Source organism: Bemisia tabaci, chromosome 8, assembly GCF_918797505.1.
Source record: "Bemisia tabaci chromosome 8, PGI_BMITA_v3".
NCBI lineage: Eukaryota > Metazoa > Arthropoda > Insecta > Hemiptera > Aleyrodidae > Bemisia > Bemisia tabaci.
In genome coordinates this window covers 23654296-23681144 of record NC_092800.1, presented here as the reverse complement: position 1 = coordinate 23681144, position 26849 = coordinate 23654296, and the positions used below count along the sequence as shown (strand labels likewise).

General features: G+C 36.6%; 2 protein-coding genes across 2 annotated transcripts in view; one reads left to right on the top strand and one right to left on the bottom strand.

The window, feature by feature from the left end:
* Positions 1–24000, top strand: part of LOC109032551 (uncharacterized) — a 246731-nt gene extending 222731 nt beyond the window's left edge. The window contains 17 exon segments of the mRNA XM_072303839.1: positions 3819–3975; positions 5170–5298; positions 6576–6920; positions 8395–8557; positions 9279–9559; positions 10386–10586; positions 11078–11268; positions 12190–12453; positions 13003–13165; positions 13578–13740; positions 14274–14407; positions 17189–17489; positions 18411–18552; positions 19325–19524; positions 20073–20225; positions 20946–21069; positions 21723–24000. Coding sequence (XP_072159940.1) covers positions 3819–3975; positions 5170–5298; positions 6576–6920; positions 8395–8557; positions 9279–9559; positions 10386–10586; positions 11078–11268; positions 12190–12453; positions 13003–13165; positions 13578–13740; positions 14274–14407; positions 17189–17489; positions 18411–18552; positions 19325–19524; positions 20073–20225; positions 20946–21069; positions 21723–22718 — 4107 coding nt within the window. The 3' untranslated portion in view covers positions 22719–24000.
* An 890-nt stretch (positions 24001–24890) lies between these two features.
* LOC109032552 (diacylglycerol lipase-beta) overlaps positions 24891–26849 on the bottom strand; it is a 74981-nt gene continuing 73022 nt past the window's right edge. The window contains exon 19 of the mRNA XM_072303835.1: positions 24891–26230. The gene's annotated coding sequence lies outside the window, so the exon portion shown is untranslated. The remainder of the gene's footprint in view (positions 26231–26849) is intronic.

The window sequence follows — 26849 nt, the reverse complement described above, 5'->3', positions numbered from 1 at the left end:
TTGATTTAACATTGTAGATGTGAAAAAAGTGTGCGAAAACTTACAAAACGCTGAATTAACTCCTACAGCAGTAATTTTAGCAATGCCAAGATGTAAAACTAACTGCCGTAGCAGATAATTTAGCATTTTGTGAGTTCTCGCACACTTTTTTTACATCCAGAATGTTAAATCAACTTAACTTTTTTTTTCGGCGAAGCTTCTTGATTTAGACGGATTTCCTTTTTATTCAAGCAAAAAGTCTGATTGAATCAAGAGTATTGTTTCTTGTCAATGTTTTTAAGAGGCTGGACTCTAGATCCAAGCGACTTTTTTTTCAAGCGTGGTCCAACGAGTATATAATCAACCAGTCATAGTTATTAACATGGCCCTATGCTCGGCTATCAATACTAAAGTGTTAGATAAAAACGTTGTACGAATACTCGAGCAATGCGGAATTCCCTCCTATTAAATTCGAACTTCCGGAGAAAGTTGTGAACTTTTTCTTTAAATTCTCAGAGAATTTCCTGCACATCTTGATCTAATGATTCTGAAAATGTTTAGATAATATATTCCTAATTTCCCTCAAAAATTATATTTAATCAGAAGAAACTTGGCAGTGTCTGGATCTTCATACGATGTTTTGCCGCCGCGAAAAACTTGCTTTGGCCGCAGCCAAGCCTGGCACAGGTGGTCTGGGACAGCTTATATAAACTTTGCAACGCTGTATCATGACTGATTGCTGGATCTTTGTTTCAACAATAGTCTCAATACCCGAGTAACATAAACTGACGAAATTACCCTGGTAAAAATTGGCGATAAGAGCTGCGTTTCAAAATACCATGGTAATTCTTATAGCCGACTAAAGAAGGCTACAGAAAATCATATAGCTGGCTGTGGAATGCGGAGAAAATCATACAGCCGGGCTATACGAAGCGATACAAAATTATGCAGCCGGGCTACAGTTCCTATCGCCGCTCTACACTTTATCGCCTGGCTGTTGCTTTTTCGCCATCGATTATAAAAGGCTATAAGAAACTAGGGGGCTACGCCCCCTGGCCGCTACGCGGCCCAACCCCCTGAAGGCGCTCCGCGCCATCAATGGGCCGCTTCGCGGCCCCATTTTTACCCTCCTATCAGTGTTAGTTTTATTTTTCTCCTAAAAAAATACGATATGAGGTATACTTTAATTTTAAACTTTACTTTAAATTACTTTAAAATTAAAAGGACGCGTTTTGGAATGACTGCTTGATGAAATATTGCAATAAAACAATGAACAATGATAGTCAGGTAATAATTCAGATTTCATGTGTCGGGGATCGAACCCACGCTGCGGATATAGATTACGCATTCGACGTCTTAGACGACTCGGCCACCGCTCGCCATGAAGTCGTAGGTGCGAATCTTGTGTAGATAAGTGTAGAGCTGATGCGCAGGCTACCCAGCTACTGCGCAACCTCCTCGACCACTGCGCATCCTCCCGCGCATAGCGGCAGCAGTCCCGGAGCATTCTGTAAAGTTACTCACTTTTATAACGTGATTTTGAAAAAACCTGGGTCCTATTTCCAAAATCTAATTAGAGCGGGCACATCTAGGGCCAATTACCTGACGATCTACGCAAAAATCATGGAAATCGGCCCGGTAGAACGCTCAAACGAACTATGACAAAAAGTATAAATTTACATTGTTCTTATGAGAGAATTCGCAACTTTACCACGTAATATAAAAAAACCTGGGCCATATTTTGAAAATCTGAAAAGAGTTGGCTAATCTAGAGACAATTGCCCGTCGATTGCCGCAAAAATCATGAAAATCGGCCCGGTAGAACGCTGGAACTAAGCGTCACCAGTTTCGTAAAATTAGGAGGTCTCGGAGCTTATAGTATAGATAAAAGGCTATAAGAAACTAGGGGCTACGCCCCCTGGCCGCTACGCGGCCCAACCCCCTGAAGGCGCTCCGCGCCATCAATGGGCCGCTTCGCGGCCCCATTTTTACCCTCCTATCAGTGTTAGTTTTATTTTTCTCCTAAAAAAATACGATATGAGGTATACTTTAATTTTAAACTTTACTTTAAATTACTTTAAAATTAAAAGGACGCGTTTTGGAATGACTGCTTGATGAAATATTGCAATAAAACAATGAACAATGATAGTCAGGTAATAATTCAGATTTCATGTGTCGGGGATCGAACCCACGCTGCGGATATAGATTACGCATTCGACGTCTTAGACGACTCGGCCACCGCTCGCCATGAAGTCGTAGGTGCGAATCTTGTGTAGATAAGTGTAGAGCTGATGCGCAGGCTACCCAGCTACTGCGCAACCTCCTCGACCACTGCGCATCCTCCCGCGCATAGCGGCAGCAGTCCCGGAGCATTCTGTAAAGTTACTCACTTTTATAACGTGATTTTGAAAAAACCTGGGTCCTATTTCCAAAATCTAATTAGAGCGGGCACATCTAGGGCCAATTACCTGACGATCTACGCAAAAATCATGGAAATCGGCCCGGTAGAACGCTCAAACGAACTATGACAAAAAGTATAAATTTACATTGTTCTTATGAGAGAATTCGCAACTTTACCACGTAATATAAAAAAACCTGGGCCATATTTTGAAAATCTGAAAAGAGTTGGCTAATCTAGAGACAATTGCCCGTCGATTGCCGCAAAAATCATGAAAATCGGCCCGGTAGAACGCTGGAACTAAGCGTCACCAGTTTCGTAAAATTAGGAGGTCTCGGAGCTTATAGTATAGATTGTGTAGAAATTCGTGTGCTTTGGAAATCATTGAGTTTGATACGGAACCACCTTAATATTTACAAAACACTTATTATATTTTCCTGTAATACATATTTTTTTCTCATCAATTAAAATGAGAATAATCCATACAGGATGTGCAAACATTTCAAAATCATGAGTTGAATAACGCTGACTCCGCCAGATTAAATATTAGAGTCTAACACAAAGCGGAGCGGCGACGCACTGGCGCCTATAAACCTAACAGGGATACTTCACGCATTGCGCAACGCGTGAAGTATCCCTGTTAGGTTTGTAGGCGCCAATGCGCGTTTCGCGCTGGCTGCCCGCCTGCCGCGCCGCGCCGCAGCGTGCCACGGCGCTTGAAGCAACTATTTCACATCAGAGGCATTGCACAGTATCATACAAAACTGAAGGCGCTCTAATATATTAGTAATGGCAGGCATCCATCAAAAGTGAGGAGCTTTCCTCGCAAAATAAATCAAGATACTACGGCCCAAAAAGAGAGCAGAATTCCAAAAACTCACTAAGTCTTAGCATCCGTAATTAGTAACGCTTAGCATACACTTTATCGCCTGGCTGTTGCTTAGTCGCCATCGGCTATAAAAGGCTATAAGAAATTGTGTAGCCGGCTATAGAAGCATTTGGAAATCTTACAGCCGGCTGTAGGTCTATGGTATTTTGGAACACAGATTCTACTGCCAATTTTTACCAGGGTATGCCTAAGAAAGAAAACAAAAAATGAATTAAATTTGTATTTATAATCGAACAACTTCAAAAGACTATCATTTTGATTAGTAAAAATGCAAATCTTGCAGCGCTGTATTGCCGAAACAAGTTTTGAACTTATTCTAAAACTTTCATCGGAGGATCGTCTCATCAATGTGTGGATTGTCGTCCACGCGTTTCCAAAAAAGGGGCACTTTTTTGACAGGCTCTTTGATGAGGAAAAAGATGTCATTGTGTTTCAATTAGCACTTTGTTCAGTGGTCTGGTCCACCGCTCTAACTTCTAAATTAAAATCGTAACCCAGTGAGCCAAAATGCCAAGCTTTTATCTAATCTTCCAATTTTTTTTTTTTTCGCAGCCTTTAGCTTACACTGAAGACTTCCGAGTTGAGCACGTAGGCGAGATCGTTAAGCTGCACATCTCTAAAGTTTACCCGGAAGATGAAGGGGTTTACGCTTGCATTGCCTTCAACGACGGTGGTAAAGCATCCACCTCTGCCGCTTTAACTGTTGATGGTAAGAAATGTTATTAAATAATTTATTTAACTGTTAAAAAATAAAAATTTACCACATGTTTTCCTTGTCAGAATTTTTAGTATCGCATGTTATTTGTTTCCTACTTTCAAATTCAGCCCAGATCTTTCATCTCAAGATGAAACTTTTCAATCCTCGCCAGCCTTCTGAAAGAGATCACATGTAGATTGCATTTTGCAAAAAGGAGCCACAAGCCTTGCAATGTTGCCGAGATTGTGCAACATTTTTCACCTTGCAAATAGAAACTGATCATCTAAAAAAGTTTTACCTTTACTCCCATTAAACTATGAATTTAAGACGAAAATTACCCTCGTAAATTTAATTTTCTTCATGATTTCTGTAATTTTCTACAAAGAATTGAAGTTGCACAATCTTAGCAGCATTGGCATGCTCTTGGTTCCTTTTGGCAAAACGCAATCCATGTAACCTGAGAGATGCCTCCCTCGTATGAAGAACGGTACCTTTTAGAGTCCACGCCAAAGAAGGCAATAAGGTACTTCAAGTAATACTGCGACAGAAGATCGTGTGACGTCATTCTAGCATGGAAAATAAATGCAAAAATCAAGATGTCAGAACTTCTGTCGCAGTCTAAAAGTTCCTTAACTTATTCGGCGTGAACTCTGACAACCGCTGACTAAAATTAATCACACTCAATTTTGGTAAATTGATTGTAGGGTAATACCCGTACGAAGCAACATTTTATACTCATAAACTGTCTTAGGAATTTTCTAACTAAATAGACTTTTCTATCTCGATATCATTGGCGTATTCAGCAAACTGGCAACACTGTCTTCTCTCCATTTAAACCTATGGAAATGTATCGATTCTTGGAGGGGCCAAATGCTCCGACAAGAATCGATTAATTAGCATAGCTTTAAATGGAGGAAGTCCGGTGTTGCCGGATTGCTGGATCCGCCTCTGCAGTCGATGTATCATAAAAAGTGTATATACTCAGGAAAAGGCATAAGCCTCTAATCTAAAAAACTTACGATTTAACTTTGTGTGTGCGCGAAAAATCCTTTTGAACCGTGAATTCGTTTTTTTTTCACTGCTCCGTAAAAGAAAACTGCACATCCAGTGTTTTCAAACTACAAAGTCAACTATCGGTAAAGTCACAGTATGAGACATTCTTGTCATGGTTTTTTACAATCATTTTTTTTCTCTCTCTTTGTTTAGCTCCTATTGATAGAGACGCCATTCTTCAAAAGCAATTGAAATTACCGGGCAGCCCTCGCTCAGGGAGTGTGACTCCGAAATCACCAACGCCGAAAATACCTTCGAGGAGTATATCACCTGCTGTTCTAAGTAAGAGATTAAGACGTATTTCGGTTTCGATTTTTCACGGTAATATCTGTGATCCATACAATGCAATGGTTTAGAAATCCAAATTTTACGGTATCGGTGCCTATCGAGGCTTGCTCATATGGTACAGGGATACCTAAAAATTGAACATTCAAAAAGTTTAAGGCCCCCCGTACCTCATCAGTGAAGCCTCGGAAGATTAGGGGGCCATCAAATTCGGGTTCCTTGGGACTGAAAATACAAATCCCCCTCCCTATCTGTACCTTAATTTTGATACCTGGGAAATTGTTGTGGGCAACTCTGCCGCCCTCTCCCTCCCCCCCCCCCCCTCCAGGAAAAAAAGAGAAAGAAAATCCCGGAATAGTAACTTCGATTTCTCATAAGAAAATAAGCTCCTGTAAATCAGGAAAAAATCAGGGAATGAGCATTCCAAAGATTTCTAGGCCCCATGGTTTACAAGGTTCGTGAATTTCTGTGCCCTAAACAACCCCACGTGCCCTAGGGCGGCTAGCTCGATCAGAAATGAGCCCCCAACACTATCTACCAGAAGGTAGAAACCTGTTCGGGGAGAACCCTGTACCCAAGTAGCACAGTGCAACGAAAATATTGAAATTACATTGCAATTTAATTTGAATTCAATTGTAATGTTTTTACCATTAAATTGCAATAGTTTTACATAATTTAGTCGATTTATGCCGATTTTAAACAATCAACGAAATGAGCTCCATGTGTCAGAAAGATAGTCATTGTGCAATGCATTGAAAAATAACAACTTATTTCAATTTCATCGCAATCAGTTTCAATTACTGGGGCCCCTTCAAACAGGAGCTAGGCAACATACACAACACTCAGTTGAATTTCAATATGTTGACTATGTACTTGCTACTTGTTACAATCTGTGCTACTTGGGTAAAGGTATTCTGCCCAATGGAGCATTTGCATGCTAATTCTTCATTGCCTCATCTGAAAGTGCTGAAAGAGCTAATTTCACAGCATTTTTTATAATTTTTTTCTGATGTGGGAAATAGTATGAAAATAGATTTCAAAGTGAGAAAATGCACCGCCTAGTGACGTCATCTGGCGGCATTTCCCATTTAAACACACGTATTTTTGCAGATTAGATTATTTTGTCATGTCTTCTCCAATAATTGTTCAATTCATGAAACAAGGGCATCCTCGTGTTCAGCTCACTCAGTAGTTTCCACTCAAATACGGAATTCATCAAATTTTAGACACCTACAAATGCTCCATTCGACTGACTCTGAATGATCATTTTCCAGAAACGCGAGAGAAATCCCCCTCGACAACGCTGGGGACATACTCAAGACTGAAGCAGAAACGGGCCCAAGCCCCGAAATTCTACGCGGTCCCCCACAACAAGGTGGCCGACGAGGGCGAGACGGTTCGGTTCCAGTGCGCGGTGGCCGGGCACCCGGCGCCCTACGCCTTCTGGGACAAGGACGGCGAGCGCATCAACTCCACCCCAAGGATCAAGGTCTTGGAGAGGGATGATCTCAGGATACTAGAAATCAACGATGTCAACGCCATGGACGCCGGGCTCTACCGGGTCAGGATAGAGAACGACTTCGGAGGAATCGATGCCTCCGCCAGACTAGAGATTATAAGTACGTTTTCCTTCTCATTTTTTACACCCCTGTCGGTTGATTATTGAAATTGATAGACAAAGCTATAGACAAAGAAGACAAATGGATATGGAGGGATTCTATTGGTGGAAGCGGGTGGTTGCGATGGACAAAGGACGTAGGTAATAGACTTACTAACGGCAACCCACGAGAGACCCGATTGTTAGTCCATCATTTACCCCCTTAGTCTATAAGAACCACCCACTTCAACCAATAGGATCGCTCTATACTCCTTATGTCTTATTTGTCTATAGCTTTGTCTATGAATTTCAATAATCGGCCCGCAGAACCGTTTAATCAGGGTCCGTCATTCAGGGTTGCCACAGTCAGGGAATACCGGGGAAACCGGGAAATGTCAGGGAAAATGACGAATATGTTTCAGTTATGTCTTCTAAACCACTTGTCACGTCTTCAATTGTCAGGGATTTTCACCAAAATGTGTCAGAGAAATGTCAGAGGATTTCATTTTCTAAATTCTGTAGCAACCCTGAATATTTAATAATTCAATTAAATATTTTAATTAAATTCGACCGTTCGCGGGAAAAGGGATCTTAGATGAGAACCAGACCCTTAAACATTGGCAGATCCAAGGGGAGCGTAGGGGGAGCACCCCCCCCCCTCCCCCCGTTCGCCCGAAAAAAAAGGAGGAAGAAAAAGAGAAGAAAGAAAGAAGGGAGGAACAGAGGGGAAAAGAAGGAAGGACGTCCATATTTGGTAATCATTCCTGACAAAATTGGCTTAAACTGTATACTAGGGGCTCTTAGATTTCCACGCCCCCCCCCCCCCCCCACATACCTCATTAAACCGCTCCCGAAAAAATGGGGGATCAGGTTCCCCTCCCCCTCCCGGTTTTGCTATAGCTACGCGTGTGAACTTAGTGCCAGAAAATACAAAGCTGGGATGTTTATTTAAACGATGATTTCCAGCTGTTCAGCTGTTATGGCAAGTTGCGCTCGAAGTTGGCACACGCGTCAATTTGAAAGAACCGCCATTAATTCAAACCTCCCGCCAAAGATATTTCCCGCGCTAATTCTATTTTGTCGCGTTCCTCATACTCTAGTTCCTCAGTTCGAAAAGGAACTTGGTAATGATTCTAGAAATTTGAAATTTAGAATACTTTTTTGATTTGACCAATTTTACCCATTTGACCATTTGGTTTGTTTGTTTGTTTACATACGGAAGTGAATATTATTCATTATCATAACACTTCCGTTCTGTGTTCTGTTATGAGTTGGTATCTTTTACGGGACTATGCAGTTCGTATGTATTTATTATTCTCTCCTCAACTAATATTTAATAATTTTATTTTTCATTAGAACCCACGAAAATTTGTCTTTTGAAAAACTTCTGTGCTCCTGCTCAAATCCACTTTCTTTTTTTGAGAAGTCGAAAGAACTTATTATCATCCACACACAAGATCCTCGCTTATGATTGTTATTTTTATTGTTGTTCAAAGGTAATAAAAGAAGGAACAGCGGTGGTATAAGACTGACTGATACCTCTTCAGCATCTCCTACTTTTGGAAGAAGACTGTCAGGATCTGCTGCCAGAGAAGGCAGTAAATTTACTTTTGCTTGCGACGTCCAAGCGTCACCCTCTCCTGTCACATCTTGGTATAGGTAATTCAAATGTATTGTCATTCTCTCTACATGAGGTGGATGCACCTTTTCTAAAATCGAGTTCGTAATTGATTCAGTTTTAGAGCCGCTAGGAAGACGAAGCTAAAAATCGATCGTACCTATGGTCATTATTCCAAATTTGAATTTGAGACTTGAGGTGAGTTATCGAACTCAACCACCCAAAAGATTTTACTGTAAGTCAACATTGGCCAAATGCAAAGCAGAGGTGACATCACTGTTGGCCATATTTTAGCTAGAACAGATTTTTTGCTGGACAGGATGGTAACATTGTCAAGTAGATTTTAAAAATGTTTCCAGTGCCTGCTTTCCCTTTGTGGCGAATGTCGCAGGTACGCACGTTTCTCAGTAAAAATCTCAGTTGTATTTTTTAAAGGCAAGGAGCCTTAAGATTTTAAAGCTGAAGAAATAAAATTTTGTTCAGATATTTATTGTCAGGGAAGAATTAATTATTCTATCTCGTGCGTTTGCTCTCTGCGTTTTGCTTTTGAAGCTACTCATGAATTTCTCAATTCATTTTTCAATAGAAACATTTACTGGACCTCTTTTTTCTGTCTTTGAGGAGTACTCTGTGGAAATTTCAATCAATATATACCTGGTCGACTTATTTATATTTTTTTATAAAAAAATATTAATTCTTGCAATTGCAACAAGTAGTTGCCCAGTTTAACATGGTCTGTAATCTCTGCTCTTTTTCCCTCAGAAACGGTGATCCAATCGAATCATCTGAGCGTATAGTTCCTAGTTGGGATGGCAAAACAGCTCGACTAGAGTTGAAACAGCTACGAAAAGGAGACTCAGGAGTTTATCAGTGTATAGCAGAAAATGAACTCGGAAAAACAAGGTGTTCGGCCGAGCTAGTTGTTGTTGATTCCCAAGATTCCAGTGATGCAGATCTCAAACCGCCAGTATTTGTCTCTGGTTTACCAGCATCAACCCATGCCATCGAAGGCCAGCCTTTTGAGCTCAAAATCAAGTTAGAAGGTAAAAAATATGTATATTAATTTCAGTAGCCTACCTTTATGATTAACATGGTTTGTAGCCAAATGATTGGTGTGTCTTGATGCAGTAGCATAGCTGAAAGGGAATAATATGAAAAAGAAAAAAAGAAAAAAGGAAAACAATTAATGGCTCGTTTTATTTACATGGCAGAATTGCTTCTGTCACTGTGAAGCAAAGCTAATCATTTATAGATGAAGGATTATAATTCAAGAGAGTTTATTTTCCGAGGAGAAAGAAATGAAGCCTTATTTGACCGGTTTGACCAATTTTTTTAGATTGTTCCTAAGTAAGGTGATACATCCTTTAAGAACGGTAAAAAGCTAATTGCAACAGTAAATTAAGGTATAAAAGTTTTTTTTAGAAAAGAAAATGAGTGCAAGTGCAACAAAGGAAGGCATGCATACAGGATGCAAAAAAGTAGACTGTCTTTCTTGGTTTTTCCAACTTTCAAGATGAGAAATCGCAGGAAATTTAACAATGAATTTGATCACGCTTTTTGCATCTACTTTTTAGAATTTTAGTGAGTAGAGGGAAAGCTGCAGAAGATTTGAGCTGCATTTTGCAATAAGGAATTATAATTTTTAGCAATAAAAACATCCATCTACTCCGATCATACTCCAAATAACGAATTACTCCATAATAACTCCATACCGAAATGTTGCTAACTAGTTAGGCGTGAGTTCTCCTATTTTAACCAATTTTATACCAGCCATTGCCAAAGAAAAGTCAAATTTGTCCTTTTAATTGTAATCGTGTCTATTATTGATTTTTCAACCAACATTTGAAATATGCTCATCTCTTTTTCTAGGCTCTGAACCCATGGAAGTCATATGGTTAAAGAATGGAGAAGAAATCCCTGACTGTGAAGATTTCAGGTACAAAGTTTATGAAGGTGGAAGTTACGGCCTATTGTTCGCTGATGTATTCTCTCCAGATTCTGGTGTCTACAGCTGTACTGCATACAACTCTTTTGGAGATGCCATTTCCACAGGAAAATTTATTGTCAGAGGTAAATTAAATTTTTAACTACTTACAGGCGAATCTGGAACTGAATTTTTATCTTTCCATGAGAAGGTTGTGACCATAGTTTCCGATAGATTCGACACTTCAGCATCAGTTCAACATAGCTTTTGCTTTAAATATTTTGCTCCGCAATGTATTGAATTTGCCTTATAGTGTTAGCTGGTTTTCAAATTCATGACTTTTCAGTTTTGAGAAAAATGAACCAATTTGATTATCACTCAGTAGATTTGTTTATTTTTCTGTTTGATATTGTGAAAAACATATCATAATGAAAGCCCAAATGTCACAAATCTTTGTTGATATTTCTCAAAATGTCTGATCATATTCAATCTTTAAGTTGAAAAAATTCCGGAATATTCAATGGAAGAAACATCTTGAAATTTTATAGAAATCAGATTGTTTAAGTTTCCGTAAAATGCAGGATTTCATGATACATTCAGTCACTTAATTTTTGTTCTCTCTTTTATCCATTTCCAGATGAGTTCTCCAATGGTGACACAATTGAGCCGCAATTACAGTTTGTCAAATCGCCCAATCCTGTGGTGGCTATTGCAGGAGGAATGGCAACTTTCTGTGCCAAAATCAAGTACATGGACAAAAGACTGCGGCCATCTTTAAATTGGATTGTTGCTGGTCAAGATACCAATAAAAATCCTCAAAAATTCAAGGTGTGAATAATTTCTTTAACAATGAATATGTTCCGTTGAATGAAACATCTGTATCATAAAAAGAGGCACATAAAACCGCAGAACATGATGGTAATACACCCTGGAGTGTAAGTTGAGAACTAGGAGCTTCAACATTCAAAGCATCTCTGAAACGACCTCTGCTATCATCTGGTATCAGCAAGATTGGATAGCTCTTTATTGATTTAATTTATTGTTTCCTAGTTCGTTTTCTTGTGCACGGAAGAATGTATAGTCTGCACTGCTTCAATATTTACACGAAGATTTTATTTTTTCATGGGAGAGCCATCGTATGAATTTTTCTGAAAATTTGGGTGTGTTTTCTCGCAAGTTTAAAGGAAAATCACTGAAAATCTCATGCAAATTCTTACGACAATCCTTCTACAAAAAATAAAATGTACGATTAGGTACTGAAACAGCGCAGACAAGATATGTTCCTCCATGCGGGAGGCGACTAGTTTATCAGGGGATCGTCATTACCCCTATGACATTCAAGGCATTTTGTGTCCTCTTTCTTTGCCTTGTATGCCCATTTGTTATGTTTTACTTTTTTAAATTTAAGTAAATGTAAAAATAAAATAAAATTAATTATGATCAAAGTACTTCAAAGATAGCCCCAGGTAGAAATAACGTAATTCAAATTGGACGAATGTTTTATTTGATTCTGAATTCTTAAAAATTCAAAATCAAACCCAAAGAGTTCAAACACTGATTCCTTTTTATCTTAGGTAAACAAAAGTTATAAGAGGTGTATTTGAGAGGTAGTTATGTCATACCTATGACGTTTTTTGCTAGAAATACCTTTATTTAGAAATACCTGATATCAAGTATGAATGGTAGTGAGTAAGACTATACGTTATCTGAAGATGAATCATCTAATTCATACATTGCCTTATCATACAGGTGGAAGAGGTCGGAGACACAAGTGTTCTTCATATCGCAGGGGTAGACACAAACGATGCGGGTGTTGTCAAGTGTGTTGCCACTCTCGGTGACGACTCTTGTGAGAGTTTGACAGAGCTGAAGGTGGAACAGTTGGAGAAGTATGAAACCCCCGCCATTTTGACACAAGGCCCTGCTGACATATCGGTTCTACGAGGTGAGAAGGTGGTCCTGACTGCTGCGTTTGTGGGACGTCCTGATCCTTTTGTTCGATGGCTGAAAGCGGTAAGAATTTGTACTTAAGAAATTATCTTCTCTCTCTCTCCTTTTTTTATGTTTTTTATTGTAGTTAGGTATGGCTTACTTTTTTTCAAGGACAGTAAACATTCCGGTTGTTATTCATCCCCCTTTCCATAAATATTTCATGCAGTTTCAAAATACTCTTTGACTAAGAATAATTTTATGAGTTGCTGGGTTAATGAGTACATTCCTAGAAATGTTCTCAAAGATTAATTTGTCCTTTTTTCATAAGCTAATTCGTCTGAATTTTTTTTTTCCATTACATTTCAATACCAATTTCTGTCTTTCTCAGAATGGAATGAATTATGAGTGAAGTTATTAATGAACCTAACAACAACAAAAAAAAAAAATGAAATTATCAAAAATATTAAGTGCTCCAATTTCCTACATCTTTTGAAAAGACATAGAAAAGAGAAGGTAAACTTTCGGTTGCATAGAGATCAGTTTACCTTTATTTGAACTCAATGACATCAGTAGAGTGTTTTTATTTGAATGATCTTTAATCTCTGACCTTTGACTTTAAACTGTTTTCAGGGTAGAGAATTGTCCTCAGATGGTCACATAGAGATTGTAACAAAAGACGGCATGTCCAGTCTAACCATTTCAGGGATTAACACTGATGACAGTGGGAAATATGTAGTTAGTGTGGAAAACATTCATGGTGCTGACTGCCATTTTGCATCCGTCGCTGTTGAAGGTATGTGATTTCAAGTTTTTCTCTGATCTTCTCCACCATCTAATTTTTCTCACAATGTGATCCATTACCTATTTGCAAAATTCTAGGTGAAATTCTTCTCTTGCACTTTAAAATTCTCTAAGAAGTTAATGAAAAATATTAGCTGATTTTATTTCAAAATAGAGTTCTCTGTCAGTAGAAGTTTTGAATTCCTGCTCCGAGAAATGTGATATCACAGTTTCATCATGGCAGCAAAGCAAACATCTCTGAAGCACATACTTGCGTTATATTTGTGACATTTCTTACAAGATTTCTTTCTTTTAAATTCTCAGGATGTTCTTGTTCTGCCTGTCCTGTACAAAATTATTTAACTTTCAATCCTAGCCCTCTATGGATTTATTACTGATCGCTTATAATCATTGTTCTCTTTCAGGTTCTCCAGACCCACCAGCAAAGAAACCCAGTGTTTTAGCCAACGAAAGATCTGCTCTCATCACTTGGTCGAGTCCTCCGTTTGATGGTGGATGCATGATCACTGGTTACACAATAGAAATGAAGACTGTTAAGCAGAGAGACTGGCACGTTGTCACTGACAGGTAATCATCTCACATTCTCGTCCTTTACCTACTTTACTTAACAACGATAAAACTACCTGAGAATATATCTCGGTTTATGACGTTGCAGACATCTGATCATACTTGATTTTTTAAATAAAGAACTACTTAATGTCGAATCTTGAAAACTGTTTCTCTTCTTATGGAGAAAACTCTGTGAAAACTTCAAGGAATGATATTGATTTGTTCTCCCTCAGGAAAATAAAATGAGAGCGGAAATTTTTAAACACCGCAAACGAAATACGTGATTTGGTTGCTTCACTGTCGATATTTAATGATCAAAAAATGTCTTCCTCTATATTGTCACCACCAAATCACACTACTAATTTTTTGGTCTTCTGACCCACTCCTAATGAAATATTTCTGAACTTACCTCCTACAAAATTTTGCAATTTTACTGTTTGGCTACCACCAAAATGGAGAGAAATAAATTTTTAGCGAGGATTCAGTTTTTTTCAATCAAGTTTTTTTCAAATCAGTGTCAAGTTGTAACGATTTTTTTTTTGTATTTTCAGGTGTCATTCTCTTTCTCACACCGTGGGTGAGCTTACACCAGGAGAGAGTTATATCTTTCGGGTTCGAGCTGAAAATGTTCATGGACTTAGTGAACCCAGCGCTGAATCCCAAGTAGTTCAAATCAAACAGACAGGTAATTTTTCTAGTCAGTACTGATCTTCGACAATTGTACATTAAGAGCATTTCGACGGTATAAGTCAGCAATCACATAACTCGGTTTGCGATGTCTCAGACTTCCTATCATACTTTATTTTTTAAACCGGAAACTTCTCTATGGCAATTCTTTAAAACTGCCGTGATTTTTCTTCTCTGTGTGAAGAAAATTCTGCAAAAACTTCAAAGAATGATGTCAATTTGTTCCTTTATAAAAAAAATTACATAGAAGCAGAGATTTCAGACACCGCAAACAAGATATGTGATTGCGAACTTACGCCGTCAATTTGTTTAGCTGTGCTTGATTTTCTTAATTATGTTCCATGCCTGTGCCTTCACTGAAGAGTGGATCCTTTTTTTAAATTTTTTTTGGATGACCTCTGATCAAAATATTTCCTGATGAATTTACCTCAATATTTTGGCAAATATTTTGAGAGCGATAGAGGGTTGGGAAAACTGTAATATAAGAGCATAAAAGGAAGGGAGGCTACCATTATCACATATGACCGGAGGATTTTGAGATTGTTACGAATATACCACATGGGGAAAAACCCTCCCTGAGAAATTATTCAAGAGAATCTTGATTCCATGGGCTGAAAAAGAGGAGGTAAATGCATCAATGTTTAATTAAGGTAAGCTAGCAAACCTTAATAAATGGGAACTGACGGGAAATAAATAATGCAGCAAGATAAGTTCAATTTAATATCTTATATGTAGGAAAGTTGTAGGATATGTGAGGAAATATTTATGAATCTACGATAATGGAGCTGAACAGATTGGCCCAGATATTCGGACCACATTTCACCAAAAACTGCTGTTTGTCAAACCGCCGTCAACACCTACCAAGCGGCGAGTAGGCCTTCGGCCATGCTCGGCAATCTTCGTAGCCAATCAGGTTGCCGCTCGCGCCCGTAATCTCGAAGAAGGTTCGGCTCCTACACCACCCTACACTTTTTGAACTTTGGATTTTGGCATTCGGCCTGATTCTCTTTTCCTCTTTTCCGTAATTAATAACAATAAAAAATTCATTTAATCATTACTTAGCGGCACCTTGTCCAATTTGTGCCGAGCGCCTCTACAACTTTGCAAATTTGGACGTTACCTTTTGAACATTTCATCCCTTCCCTTTGAAATTACTTTGAATAAGTACACTTCACATATCACACGGGACTTTTATCTGCATATTTACTTGGCTTTATTCGCAAAGGATCTTTTAAGAAGTAAATTCTTTCGATAACTTATTGGGGATGGTCAAGTCACCAATTAGAGCCCGTCATTCCATGCCATTATTATTACAGGACTAGGTTTCTTACCTATAATTTGATGGGCACCGTGAGAATAATAGATAACCGTATTTGATCCGTGCCTTAAAAACTGAACTGCTGGTGGCAGAACCATCTTGGTGATGTTCATTAGGAATTTTAGACTTTATTCTATTTTTTCAGCAGATGAACCTTACATGGTAACTTGTAAAGTTTTGCCTCATTTTCCTTGAGTTCTACTTAGTTTGATGCCAAAAAACAAGAAAATTCATGGAGAAACGTGCCTTAAAGGTGATAGTTCCCCCTCATACTTACTATCAGAGTTCCAACGGAAAAAATCTTGTTGTCATAGGTAAATACGGTTTCCATTGCTTCTTCAGCTGTTAATAGACAACTATGCGGGTTTGCTGGAGAATTTGGTGACTGCTAGGATTGTTAATTAGTATCTCCGAAGCCTGGTTGTTATAGCTAAACTTAAAGCATTGGCTTCAACGCATCGCAAAACCAGAACCTTGGAGAGACCAGTGAACATCCATGAGAAAGTGAGTGAGGAGCAAGGTACCTAGCATTGTACATCCGTCTGGTTTTCACAACTACCGTTCCTAGGGATTTAGGATTCAGATTCGCACATCAACCAGTAAGCTTTTCTCCCAATCATCTTGATATAGAGGCAGCTATGCAAGGCGCAGCCAGGTAGTCCAATGCTCAAGCCACTTAATCAACACAAATATTATCCTAACTTACAACAAAATGACTTGTTTCTTCTCTAACAATGGAACCGGAAAATGTTACTTTGAATGCGCGAGAAACTTCTTTGGTCGAGATGAAGAAACGTAAATGAAGAAATGAGTCCGGAACATCTCGACCAGGTACAGGCCGCTGTGTTTACATTAGGAGTCTGGAGTATCTCGCCGCAATTTCACTTGAAATCACCATGAACAGATCAACGGGGTAACTGATATTTGATTTTACGAAAGGGATAAATGTTAGACGCGGACGAAAGTTCTTTTGTCGAGGTGAAGAAACGCTAACGCTGAGAAATTGAGTCTGGAACATCTCCTAGAGGAAGTCCGCCAAGTCCGGGTAGGTGGTATTGAGTCCGCTCTGGGTACGCTTTGTTTATGTCCGGACTATGTCGCCGTTCGTTTGTTTACATTAGGAGCGAGTTTGACACCAATGACAGACTTTGGTTTTTGATGAAAATTTGGTCTGGAATATCTGGGCCAAACGCAAAAACCACGATAATGCTATACTTTAGGTTTAAGACAGGCTTATTTTATCGTTAGGAAGAACTTTTAAGAGAAACTTTGATTAAAACTTCAATTAGGCTGTAAAAACTGCAATTTCTAGTCATTTTGTAACAACTGCTTGTTCAATTTTTGGACGATTATTAATTTTATTTTGCTTTATTAATCACTATTCAGCAACTGAGGTCTTTAGTATTGTATTGTGATATTCATTCATGTTAATATTAATAATTTATTATTTACTGTCTTCAGAGGATGATCTAGTGGCCATTTACGGAACAGATACAGTGAAAGTTGAAAACGGTGAAGATTTCAAGGACCGTTTTGAAGTCCTCGAAGAACTTGGCAAAGGTCGGTTTGGAATCGTGCACAAAGTAACAGACAAGACGACTGGTTGTAAGCTTGCCGCAAAGTTTGTGAAGTGCATTAAAGCGAAAGATAAGGAAAAGGTCTGGGAGGAGATTAATATCATGAACTGTTTGCGGCACCCAAAATTGTTACAGCTCATTGCTGCTTTTGAAAACTCTAGAGAAGTCATAATGATTTTAGAATAGTAAGTACAATTGTCATAGATCTCTTTTACCCAAAAAATTAAGTTTAGTCATTAAATTAAGTTTAATTTAATTTTTACTGAAGATTGCCTCACAGGTTTAATTTGTTGCATCTGTAAAAAAATTAATTTATTAGTGCCTTGTAAAATGCTTTTTTACACTTTTCTTACAAACTTCACCATACCTGTACCATGTTTTACCTATCATGAATTTCTTGACTCCCATATATGGTGTCCAGGCTAGAAAAACCAGGATTCACTAAGAAATGAAAAACTTCTAGGATGATCAGGAAATTCATGGTGGAATTTATGCTGAAAATAAGGAATTTTTTCTTTGTCTACGAGAGGATCAAATTATTTTTCATATGTTTAGTCAGCTAAAACTCAACTTTAAAAAATCAGGCACTGAAAAAATGAAAAAGTTAATTTTTTTCTAAAAATTGAAGAAAAATATCGGTTTTTTTTTTAAAGAGGATCTAAGGAAAATGAGAGAAAATCATGGGTTTTCATCCGATAACTTTTCCATGGAAATTAAAAAAATCAAGGAAATGGCAGGGAATTAAAAAAATATTAAGAACTCTACACACCATGCTCTATAATAAGCCCTTTTATACTTACATATTTATATTTATACTCCTCAAAAACTGATAACTTTATCACTTTTCGGATGAGTTAATGAAACTACATGAAGTTTTGAATAATTTTGGGCTATGATAACTGTAAGGAGCAAAGGAAAAAAAGGGATCAGGAAAAAAAAATCATTTGCAATGCAAATTGCCATGTAATATTTTTATTACTAATCGTCCCATTTGTTTGTTTACATAAGATCACATCTATTCTACAATTTCTATTATTCCCCTAAGCTTGTGTAGTATTAAAAGAATTTGAATGGAACTAACATTTTTCCTTGCGTGTCTCTCCCAGTATTTCAGGAGGAGAGCTATTTGAGAGAGTTGTCGCTGACGACTTCACTTTAACTGAAAGAGACTGTATCCTTTTCATGCGGCAAATTTGTGAAGGAGTAGACTTTATGCACCAAAACTGCGTTGTACATCTGGATTTGAAGGTATTTATAAGCATTAATACTAAATGGAGATTTTGCAGGTGTTTGAAATGAGATTAATTCCATTTTTAAGTCAAAACCACCAAGTGAACTCAGCAAGAGAATATCCTTGGTTTCAAAATTGAACAATTATTAGAAAAGACATGGCAAAATAACCTAATTTGCTAAAATACCTGTTATTAAATGATGATGTCACAAGGTTGTACATGTTCTCATTTTTTTTTATCTATTTTTCTACAATTTCTCATATGTATCAGGAAAAGATTATAAAAATATGCTGAACTCAGCATATTAAGCGTTTTCGAAAGAAACAATCAAATTTTTTTGTGCAAATTTTTTAGCTAATTTTTTTATTCAGGAAAAATGTTCACAATTGCAGCACAAGTCAAATTTTATCGATGTCTATTTTTCCAAACCATTCAAACAAAATGTATCTGCATGCCTGTTTCAGAATTCAGTTTTATTGCTAAAAGGAAAAAAAAAATCTTGGTGCACAAGCACTTACATGCTTCTCGACCTCTTTAAGCAGCAGTAGATTCTAGTCAAAAAGTTCAACATGACCAAGACTATCTACCTTTATTGATCTAGTTTCTTGCTCATCATTCTACTATTTATTTTGGTCATTTTGTTGTTGTTTTTCTACTAAATTAAACTCCTTCAAATCTCCTGTAACTTCAGAACCCCATCTATTGTATAATTCCAATTCTTCCAATTTTTGTATTTATTTAAACCTTCAAAGCTGCATTCTCATGTCTATGAATTCTCTCTTTTACAGCCGGAAAACATAATGTGCCGCACGCGAACCTCACACGAAATTAAACTTATAGATTTCGGTTTAGCAAGAAAAATTGACCCAAATGTAGATGAAAGGCATTTATTCGGAACGCCTGAATTTATTCCTCCAGAAATTATCAACTATGAACCAATTGGTGTTGAGTCAGACATGTGGTCTGTAGGAGTCATTTGTTACGTGTTGTAAGTAGTAATTTTTTATTTTTTTAAGTGTATTTCTGAAAGAAATACACTATTTTATCTTTATTTTGAGAAATTAAGGAGCTAAAAATGTCAAACAAATTTAAGGAAATTTTGTCACTCTGAGAACAATTTAGAATTTTTCTCTTGTGGATATCTTTGTCACTATTATTTATTTTTCTGGTGAAATGCACCCATGTATGTATCAAAGAATAGAATGAAACAACGAAAACTTTGAGTATGGAAGTTGCTCCAAGATCAAGCTTTCATAAACAAAACTGTACCATTAAAACAATACTGTCTTTTAGAAGTAAAAAGTCTCCATTGAATTTTTTTTTTTTTTAATGCTTCTTTTTTATTTGTCTTGCAATCCTTTATGTATCCACTTGATTTTATAAACAACATAATTTTGAAACCATTGAACATCGTAATTAAATCTAATCATTTGTAAAGATTTGCATTTAGTGACAGTTATGGCATAGATATGTGGTTTCTAGTTTCAATTTTCTACCATATGACCAATTAATGCTTTGATTTTTTCTTTTGTTTAGGTTATCCGGTCTGTCACCATTCATGGGTGACAATGATGCAGAGACATTTGCAAACATAACAAGAGCTGATTTTGATTTTGATGACGAAGCATTTGATGCCATTTCTCAAGATGCCAAAGACTTTATCAGTGCGCTTCTTGTGAAGAGGAAAGAGTACGTATCGAGGCAATATTCTTCCTTCTATTTATTCAAAGCAGGCAATTTCCAATTGCATGTTGTCTCCAACTGGGACCAGTTTCAGTCCATCAAAGATTTCTTTTTTTGTAACTAAAACAACTTATTTTCCAATTTTTACCTCTGGAAAATTAAAAAATTATTCCATGAGAGAAAAAAATGGATGACGTTGAATTTGCATAGTAAGAGATTCCTAATGACACTAGAAAAAAACACCGTTGGATCATGACTGGCAAACAGAACCTGAAAAATCGACAGTCCTCCCCCCCCCCCCCACTTAAAGGAGAGGAGGAAACTACTTTTGTGGTAGTGTTGGTATTGTGCTTTTTAAAAAAATTTGCCAACGCCTAACTAATAATAGAAAGATAAATCCTGAGCTCTGGTTTTGCGACATTCAGCTCAGAAATTTAAAGAAAATTTTGGTGGATCTTAATGCATCTATGACAAGACCCATTGGTAGCAATTGTTGAAACAAATAAAAATGTTGACTTAACAATCCAATGTAGAAAATTTACTGGAGTTATTCTTTGTTTTGTGCATGTTTCTCTTCACTTCTCGAACTCCTCTTGCATTTTAACTTCTTTTCTTGCGCTTTTAAAACCATACCTTTATAAAAGTTTGACCTCTGAAGCATATGTATGTAAAACGATGTTTTGATTCATTTTGACAATGTTGTTTTGTATTATGCCTTCTGCTCAGGAAAAGATTAACAGCCAAGCAGTGTTTGGAACACAAATGGATGACCCAAGTTGATACTGAAATGAGCTGTGTTGCTCTCAGCACTGATAAACTTAAGAAATTTATCATTCGCCGCAAATGGCAGGTATGTCTTTTTTATCTATTTTCGAAAAGTATTAGAGTCTTGGTGTGTTTTCTTAATCCCTTAGTTTTAGCTTGTAAAACTTCCAAAAAACAAAATGATGTGGATTCCAACTGGGTAGTTTATCCTTAATGGAAGACCGACCGGCTCGCTAATAAGTCACAGCTACATAATTTTTTACGTTTGATTCCCAACAAAAAAATAAAATAACCCTAAAAGTCTGACCAAAAATAATTTTTCATTGAAAATGCCTTGTGTGTGCTGTCACAAAATATTCCTCTCTTCTAAACTGTCAAACTTTATAAGTTTCCAGTTCCTTCACAAAAAGTGTTTACTCACTGTTGAAAGATGTTAAATGCACGGTTTTTTGCGTGTGGTTTTAGGGGTTTTATCTCTTGAAACGAAATGATCCAAAAGAAATTTAGAAACTGTGTAGAAAACAGAAAATGAGTGAAGAGCAATAAATTTGAGAAATTACCTTCTCTCTTTGAAAAAAAAGTACCTACTTTGAAGTCTTTATTTAATTTTTGATGTTGAGTTTTTGTGTCGATTTTTGTTTTTCAACACATCTAAAACTTTCATTGTTTGTACTGTAAATGTTTGTTTTGTTTTTCAATAACCTGCATGAGTTTTTATGTGTGTTCACTAATATTCAGAAAACAGGAAATGCTATCCGAGCGCTTGGTAGGATGGCTAATCTCTCAGCTGCTAGTCGCCGCAACTCCAATTCAAGCGCCTCTTTCAGTAGCAGCCCCCGCGCCAGTTTATCTGGAAGTGGTGTCTCACGGATGTCAAGCCTCAGCGAGGAAGGAGATCCTGAGATAAAATACTCTTCAGAGAGCTTCGATCTGAAATCTAATCGCATGCGTATATGTAGTGAACGTAGTGATAGTGGCATCAGTGATTGTTCCTCTATTAGTGCCCCTTTCTCTCATTCCCCTAAACCTCTCTTCAACAAAGACTATTCCATCACAGAAGAAGATGAAGGAATGAACGACAAAAAAATGACTGTAAAAGTTCCGAAAACTAAACCTGTTATCAAGGAACCAAGTATTAAGGAATCTAGTATTAAACCTACAATCAAGGAATCCAGTATGAAAGCTAGTATCAAAGATTTTAGTATGAAACCCAATATCAAGGAATCTAGTATCAAACCTATTAGCAAGGAGTCCAGTGTCAAACCTAGTAGCAAGGAGTCCAGTATCAAACCTAGTATCAAGGAATCTAGTATCAAACCCAGTATCAAGGAATCTAGTATCAAACCTAGTAGCAAGGAATCTAGTATCAAACCTAGTATCAAGGAAAATAAGTCCAGTAGTAATAGTTTTAGCAATAGAAATTTCCTAATTAGGCAATCAAGTATTAATAATAATTCCTTTATCTTGAAAGATAAAGATCTTGCAAATGGAGTTGTTAGTGGTTATAAGAAAAGCGCAGGGTCTCCATCCGACAGTAATAATAATCCCTCTTTCCCTGTTTCTTCTGCAGTCAATGCCTCAAAAGTTCGACAGACAGACCGCCTAAAAAAGCTGTACGAGCCACAGCTTCCAGCGCAGTCGAAAACCACATCACCCTCTACAACAGCCAAAAAAACTGTTTCATCGAGCACAAATCCGTCTTTTCAAAAAGTTGTTGCCTTCTGGAAACGGTGATTTCACCTATTCACCTTTCTTGTCCTCTTTGTTTGCAGGTAATATTTTGTAAGTAAATTATTCTTGTATTTATACACCTCTGTTTTTGTTGTTTTTTATTATTTGTGAGTTTCTTTTGTTGTGTAATTTTTTCTTTTTTTTATCTCGCTAAGTTATTTGTGCTGTTAAGAAAGTTCTTCATTTTCTGTACCTACTGTCATTAAGTGACTTGGTTGTAGATTCTCTGTTTTGAGCTCCAGGCTCATTCTAAATTCATACCCCCAGAAATATCTCATGCGAAGAGATAAAATCAGTGCCAAAAGTGCCTAAGATTACCCCACTTTTAAATCCTCTTCTTTTCATCCTTCAATTTTTTTTTTTATCGGAACTGTTGTTGAACCGTGCATCCTTTAATTTTAAAATTATTAAAACTGAAAACTGTTTTCTCTTGTAAATATTGTATTTTACTTCAATTTCTCAACAATTGTAAGCACTTGCACAATGCACATTTGTAGAGCTATAAAATTGCTCTACCTTTTCTCCATGTCTTGTCAGTATGGTAGAATTTTTTACCGTCCCAAATTTTTTGAGAAAAAATTGTCAATTTCATCTGATCATTCAATTTAAAATGCTGTCGGTTGTAATTTTTCATTGCTTTCAAGCATAATTGTATCTGTATTTTACCTTAAAAAAAGATTAACCGAGCTTAAATCTCTATATTAGTCCTCATCTTTATAAATGAAGTGACTTCTACATATGAATCAAAATAATCAGTCTACCAGGTATAGAAGAAATGGACTTTTTGCAATTTGGAACTATGAATTCTGGCCCGGTTTAAAAACAACGAATGTGCCATTAGTTCCCCTATGCACATAAGTGTTTTTCCAGAAGAGCCAGAATTTATAGTTCTAAATTGCAAAATTCAGTCCAAATGTCCTTCAAAGATTCATCTAGTATTCCATTTTGTGAATCTTCACAAAACTCTGCAATTTTAAGGGAGCTTATGGAGTCAAAAATTATCAAATTTTGTCATGGTGCCTTTAAAACGTAGGTTTTTATGTTTTAACCCTTCCTCTAAGAGTTACCAAGTATTGTTACGAATCAGCAGAAAATCCGTTTGTGTAAATCATGCCACATCCTATTTTGTACCAAAGTCCTGTATTTTATAACTAGGATAGTTTTGATGCTGTTTTACAAGCGCAATACAAATTTAGCTGTTTTTTCAAGTTAAACAATTCATTGTTAAATACGTTACTTTGATGTATTGAGTTTCAGATAATAAAAGTTGGAACTTGTTAATGTATGTGTGTATCGATTCTTCAATATTTTATGTCCACCCAAAAAGTGAACATCTCATTTGGATTAGAGTCCCTTTATACCCAGAGTAACGACAACTCGATTATCAGCTGACTGGCAGCCGACCTTGGCTGGCCATGGAGGCCGAAACTGGTGCACCCAAATGAACGATATTGAGGGATAAGGATCAGGAATCCTGCTATGTCTGTCACACAAAAACAACAACATCAACAAAGTGATCAATTAAAAAGAAAATGAGATTGGTTTGTGAATAATTTCTTAATCTATTTTCATTTTGGACCTATGGAAATAACAATTTACTCTTGATAAACCACAATTAGGTAATATTTTCATTATTCTTGTTCACATTCGAGGTACCGCCATCTTGGTGCACTAGTTTCGGCCTCCATGAGCGAGAACCAATCAGAATTGGATTTTTTTTTAGGCCACTTTCAGCCCAATCCTGGCCCAACCAAAAGTGAGTTGTCGTAACTCTGGGTATAAAGGGACTCTAATTTGGATGTCTTAAAACGATAATAGTCTATTTGCATTTGGAGTTATGAAAAAATACATGCATAGAACAGTTTAGAAATGCTATTATATTTTCATAGCCATTTTTGTTTGATTATACAAAATTGGAAGAAGGCAAGGATCCTTATCAACCAGTGGAATGGAAAGGACTTGACAAAAATCATTTAAGGCTCTATAAAAAGGGCCATTCAGGACCAGTTAAACAAGCATCTTAGGGGTCATCAGACACATTTTAGACAACCTAGATGCTAAAGCAATAATTTACTTTCTCCAGTATGAGAGCTGAAAAGATTTTTTCGAATCCAGTCGCTTTTTCAATCACTGATAGCGATGGGAATACAGAAATGAAAGAAAAGGAGAGTGTCATTGAAAGAAGAAGATAATGAAATTTATTCTTAGCAATTTGAAAAAATATTCTTTTACAAAAACAAAAGAAATTACAAAATATAGTTGAAAGGTATTTCTAAAAACTCGTCGATGATTCAACAGCATAAAAAAGATAGATTTTAGTTGATATACAATCAAAATAATAACTGAGCAGAGAATTGGATGGATACAGAAAAACAGCATACAATCCGGGCATTAACTAAAGAATATAAAATGGATAAAAAGTTAAATGTTATGAGGAAGAGCAATAAATTATACAAATTTGTTTATCTGCCCATGTGTTAATGTCCTTTGTTCCATGAAAAAGACATTTTTGTGGAGTTGAGAAACCATCAAATGAAATTGAGAGGGGCACAGCCGATTCCAAAATTAAAAAACTCTCTACGCTCCTCAAAAACAGAATAAAATTAAGCTGGCATTTCCACATTGTTCTACCGATTATTTTTTCAGGGAACGAGCATGACTTTTATTTTGTAAATCAGCTGCTAAAAAGTTTAGAGTATAACGTTACCTTCCAGCCAAAGTTTCACAAGCACCATTTACGCTTGGATGCTATGTTAATGGACATCTTAATACTGTTCCAATTTTTTCTTTATAACTTTTGTGTTTACTTTCATGAGGATTTCAAGGATTTACTTCAATGACGACACAGATACCAAGGAAAATTTTCAAGTGATTCTATTCTTTAGTTTTTCTGTAAAAAATTGGACAAATTTGAAAAGTAGGCAAGACAGAACCTCAGCACAAACGGCACTTGTAACTTTTTAGCCAGAAGGTGATGTTATAAAAAAATGCCAAATGTCTGCCATAATGGAGACTTTATTATTTTAATCTATTTATTCTTCATCTAGTTAAGATACTTGTAACATATTCTCAAAAAAGAGCATAAAATCTGCCAAAAATGTGAATAAAAAAATAACATTATCGCCAGGAACCAAACAGTAGAACTTTGTTTTAAAATTTCTTGCGAGAACAATGATCAATGAATAATAAGGCCTTAAATCTGTAAAAGTTTGAGTATAAAAAGAGTACAAAAATTTGGGACAGGAAAAATTCAGAACTTGTTTCACAATTGTAAAATCGTCTAAAACATTAGAAAACTTTGATCGATACAACAAATGATGTACACAGCCAAAAATAATTTACAAATAAAATATTCAAGGATAACTAGGGATAAACTATACAATAAAATCAACAAGAAGCATTTGAAAAAAGGAGACAGAATATATACAAAGTGTACCTACGACTAAATAAAATCAAATAGTCAGCTTCTCAGTCAAAATTTGAAAGGATCAAGTTTCAGTACTTACATTCAAGAACTGTAAAAAAAAAAAAAAATCATTTAATGAGCTTGATTGAAAGTTAAAGCACCAATTTTGAAAAATAAAGGTGTATCATAAAATTTAGGCCATGTATTTAAATTCTTAAAATGCAAACAAAAGAAGTGTAGAGTGCTGATAATGCCGAAATCCATGGACATAATTTTACTGGATGAAAGCTATTACCTTAAGTCCTTTTCACACTATAGACAAATGATTCAATGCACACTTGATAGTTGTATTTGATTGTTTATTTTAAAGGTCTTTCGATATATTTTCGGGTTTTCGGATCAATCATGTGAATTTTCATTGATATAATATCAGTGAAACTCCCAAACTACATATGTTTTGCGACGTATGTAACGAACACATGACTGAAAGAAAAAAAACCCTCCCATCCTATAAGTAAACCCATTCGGTGAAAAAGACGTTAGGCAATTAAATCATCAAGTCCTTACAAAAGAAAGCACCAGTGATCAGTGGTCATCAATTTAAGGAATAATGCTGATTAAGTTCAAAGTGAAAAAAAATAAAATTATGATTATTTCTAATTTGGGTCTGATCATCATAATTATGAAAAATACTTCATCAGAGAAAAGAACAACAGAAATAAACTTAA